The 4,382-nt window shown below is 43.7% G+C and overlaps 2 protein-coding genes across 2 annotated transcripts in view; one reads left to right on the plus strand and one right to left on the minus strand.

Moving 5' to 3' along the window:
* Positions 1–4,382, minus strand: part of Pilra (paired immunoglobin-like type 2 receptor alpha) — a 124,071-nt gene that overhangs the window by 54,888 nt on the left and 64,801 nt on the right. The window lies entirely within an intron of this gene.
* The window catches only part of LOC105997303 (cytochrome P450 3A29-like), a 13,040-nt gene continuing 10,026 nt past the window's right edge, over positions 1,369–4,382 (plus strand). The window contains exons 1-4 of the mRNA XM_013031696.1: positions 1,369–1,458; positions 2,168–2,281; positions 2,526–2,614; positions 3,366–3,514. Coding sequence (XP_012887150.1) covers positions 1,405–1,458; positions 2,168–2,281; positions 2,526–2,614; positions 3,366–3,514 — 406 coding nt within the window. The 5' untranslated portion in view covers positions 1,369–1,404. The remainder of the gene's footprint in view (positions 1,459–2,167; positions 2,282–2,525; positions 2,615–3,365; positions 3,515–4,382) is intronic.

Below are 4,382 nucleotides of genomic sequence, written 5' to 3' on the forward strand. Positions count from 1 at the left end.
TCTGCCGGAGTCTTACATTAATTTTCTATGCCAGAAGAGGTGACTTGAACATCCCACCTCCAGGGACCTCATTTGTAAACAAGAAACAAGTTGCATGAGGAGATGAAAGACAAAAGGTTGGACACGCTGGGGGCTGGAAATGTGGCTTAGTGGTAGAGTACTTGCCTACCATGCAACCTAGCCCTAGATTCGATTCCTCAGCAACACATAAACAGAAAAAAGCCAGAAGTGGTGCTGTGGCCAAGTGGTAGAGTACAAGGCTTGAGCAGAAAGCTCAGGAAAAGTTCTTAGGCCCTGAGTTCAAGTCCCAGTACTGGTGAAAAATAATTGGACATAGCAGCTGGGCACTGTGGCTCACATCTACAAGCTTAGCTACTAGAGAACCAAGGACCCGGGAAATGCAGTTTGAAGCCAGCCCAGCTCCCCACTCCCCCTCCACCCCCACCCCTGCCAAATCTTGTATGAAAGGCAAATTGAAGTGATATACTGTATGCACAAACTTGTTCTAGTACTTGATCAGAGAGAATGTACTTGGATGAGGTCTTAAACAAGTAATAGCTACCTTTATTTCTCTTCCCAGGGTGTTATGGTTTTTGATGAGGAATGTTATAAAAAATATGGAAAACTCTGGGGGTAAGTAATCTGGAAACTTCCATGGGGTAAATTGGTGAAGATTAGACAATCTTGAGCCACACTGATGAATTGAGCCTCTTGAGCCACACTGATGAATTATGAATTCTAGTGGAGGCTTTTCCTTATGAAGATCTCACCTGTCACCAATATTTGTATATGTACATGTTGTGACAGTCCTGGAGCATGAGCTCAGGGCCTGGTCACTGTCCGTGAGATTTTTCACTCAAAGCTAGCACTTGTCCAGTTGAGCCACAGCTGGACTTCTGGCTTTTTTTTAGTGGTTAATTGGAGATAAGACTGTCATAGATTTTTCTGCTTTGAGCCATGTTCTTTAGATCTCGGCTTCCTGATTAGCTAGGATTATAATCATGAGCCACCAACACCCAGCCCTACACAAGTTCTTTAAAGTGAGTAGAACGAAGTAGAGAAAAAGATATTGTGCATAATTCTATGAAAAAGTCTTAGCTTAAAATAAATGAGGAGAGTATGAGGGAAGTGGTATTTATTGTCTTTAGGTATCTCCTCTGTGCCTCAGCCACACTGGCCTTCATTTTGTGGACCACTGTGGCTTATGTCTTCAAACTCCCTAGGTTTGCATGAGGGACTATTATTGACATGTGTTGAGGAGCTTGAGGTGTGATCATGGTCTGGATTTCTTTGTCCTGGCTCCAGGTGCAGAGCCTGGCTGGTTAGGTTTTTCACTCAGCTGTGTTTGCCACGCACAGGTTGTACGATGGTCGAAAGGCTGTGTTGGTGATTACAGACCCAGACATGATCAAAACAGTGCTGGTGAAAGAATGCTACTCTACCTTCACAAACCGCCGGGTAGGCATCTCCTCCAACTCCCCCTTTTAAAACACATCTTAATATTTATAAAAAATAGATATTTCATCCCGTATATATCATGAAATAATTATAAGCTCTGGGGAAAGGGGATGAAGAATGTTGAATGGACTGATATTGATGAAGTTACCTTGTGCTCCTGCTGGGTGCCAGTGGCTCATGCCTGTAGTCCTAGCTACTGAGGAGGCTGAGACCTGAGGATCACAGTTCAAGGCCAGCCTGGGCAAGAAAGTCCATGAGGCCAATTCACCACCAGAAAACCAGAAGTGGTGTTGTGGCTCAAGTGGTAGAGAGCTAACCTTGAGCTGAAGCGCTTACGGACAGTGCCAGGTCCAGAATTCAAGCCCCATGACCGAAAAAAAAAAAAAAAGATACATTGTGCTCATGAGTCAAGATGTTGGATTAAAACCCTTCTGTTTATAATGACAAATAAGATAATTAATACATTAGATAATTAATATATGATAATTAGTAAATAAGTGGATGAATTAATAAAGTCGTATTTAGAATCTGAAGTCTTGGCCTCACATGGACCTAGACAGTTGGGTGAAATGTTTGTTGAGTTTCTTACAGAGGGCCGACTGCTCACATAGTTCTTTAAATGCTGCCAATTCACCAATTTTGTACAACTGTCCAAGGTCTTCAAACTGACGGAGAGGAAAAAATCTGGGTTTTTTTTTTTGGAGCCTAGGTTTTTGGCCCAATGGGATTTATGAACAAATCCCTCACCTTCTCTGAGGATGAAGACTGGAAGAGAATAAGAACATTGCTTTCCCCCACCTTCAGCAGTGTGAAACTAAAGGAGGTAATCAAGCCTGAGAACGTGGTGCTGGAAAATTCCAAAATAAGTAGGGGGATAAGCAAACAGTCAGATGAGAGTCCTTTTCCAAGAGGACATCCTCTAAGGCTGAACCACCTGGAAATGGTGTTCTGTCCATATGTCCTGCAGTCCCTGGTTTCTCATAAATGGGATGTCGTGTTTCATCTTTTGGGCAAAGGGCTGCTGGGATTTAAGTCTTCTCTTTTAACTTCTCTTATTTTGTGCCTAGATGTTCCCCATCATCCGTGAGTTTTCTGATGGGTTGGTAAAAAACCTGAGACCACAAGCAGAGAAAGGCAAACCTGTAGTGTTGAGAGAGTGAGTACTTGTTGAGCATTGGTAGCTCACACCTGTAATCCTGGCTACTCAGGAGACTGAGATCTGAAGGTTGTGGTTCGATGCCAGCGCAGGCAGAAAAGTCTGTGAGACTCTTATCTCCGATAAACTATCATCAGAAAAGCCAGAAATGGAGCCATGGCTTAAGTGGTAGAGCTCAAGGCTTGAGTAAAAGAAGTTCAGGTACAGCATCCAGCTCTAGGACAGAGAGCGATTGACAATGAGAGAATGACACAGAGAGAGAGAGAGACAGACAGACAGACAGACAGACAGACAGACAGACAGACAGACAAACAGACAGACAGACAGAAGGGAGAGGGAAGGAAGGAGATCATTACTCCACCAGTGACCTGCCCAAGCCCCAATCTATTGTCTATTACAATCCATCACTATCTGCTACAATCTATTATCATCCCACATAGCATTTGTACTATGTGATTTGCCTGGTGGGGTGGGGGAGTCTGTTTTCTGAGACTGAGTTCCTTGAGCTCCCAGGTGAGGCTGATCCACCCAATTTTCCATAACCAGGGTTGTGGATCTTGGAGAAGAGGCAGGGGGATGGGTAGGGAAACTGGACCCTTCCAATGAGCCCTCAGGCAATTTTGACAGAGAACAGTTTGTGACTTTCTTGTCCTGACACAGGAATTTGCTCCCACTTTTTGCTGCCCATGTATCAGAAAGAGGGGGGAGAAAAATGCAAGTTTTAATTTTCCTGTGTCTTTCTCTACTTCAGCATCTTTGGAGCCTACAGCATAGACGTGATCACGGGGACATCATTTGGGGTGAACATTAATTCTCTCAACAACCCACAGGACATCTTTGTGGAAAAAGTCAAGAAGATCCTAAAATTGGATTTCTTTAATCCAGTGATTTTCTCAGTAGGTTCGTCTCTCTCTCTCTCTCTTCCTTCCTTGTTATAAAAGAACCAGTTCCTTGAGATGTAATTCATTCATACACGTAAGTATCTCACTTAACCTGTATAACTCAATGACTTTTCCCACTACATTTAAAGGTATGTGTGGTCATTACCACTGGTAATTGTAGAACATTTTGTCATCAGAAACCCTGTACCAGGCTGGGAATGTGACTTAGTGGTAGTGCTTGCCTAGCATGCATGAAGCCCTGGGTTCAATTCTTCAGTACCACATAAAGAGAAAAAGCCAGAGAGTGGCATTGTGTCTCAAGTGGTAGAGTGCTACCTTTGAGAAAAAAAAATTCATGGACAGTGCTCAGCCCTGAGTTTGAGCCCCACGACTGGCAAAACAAAACAAAACAAAAAACCCTGTACTCTAGTTGGGTGCCAGTGGCTCATGCCTATAATCCTAACTACTCTGAAGTCTGAGATCTGAGATTGTGGTTTGAGGCCAACCTGTGGAAGGAAAATCTGTGAGACTCTGATTTCCAAATGGAGCTATGGCTCAGTGGTGGGTCACCTGCCTTGAGGAAATAAAAAAAAGAGAGAGTGCCGGGCCCTGAGTTCAAGCTCCACTAATGATGAAAGAAAGAAAGAAAGTGAGAGAGAGAAAGAAAGAAAGAGAGAGAGAGGGGGGAGGGAAAAAGGAAGGAAGGAAGGAAGGAGGGAAGGAAGGAAAGAAGGAAGGAAAGAGAGAGAAGGGGAAGGAGGGAGGAAGAAAGAGGAAGGAAGGAAGGGAGGGAGGGAGGAAGAAAGGGAGAAAAGAAAGAAGGAAAGAAGGAACCCTGTACCTTTTTTATTTTTATTTTTGGTTAGTCTTGGGGCTTGAACTCTGGG

The sequence above is a fragment of the Dipodomys ordii genome, unplaced genomic scaffold, assembly GCF_000151885.1.
Source record: "Dipodomys ordii isolate 6190 unplaced genomic scaffold, Dord_2.0 Scaffold143, whole genome shotgun sequence".
NCBI lineage: Eukaryota > Metazoa > Chordata > Mammalia > Rodentia > Heteromyidae > Dipodomys > Dipodomys ordii.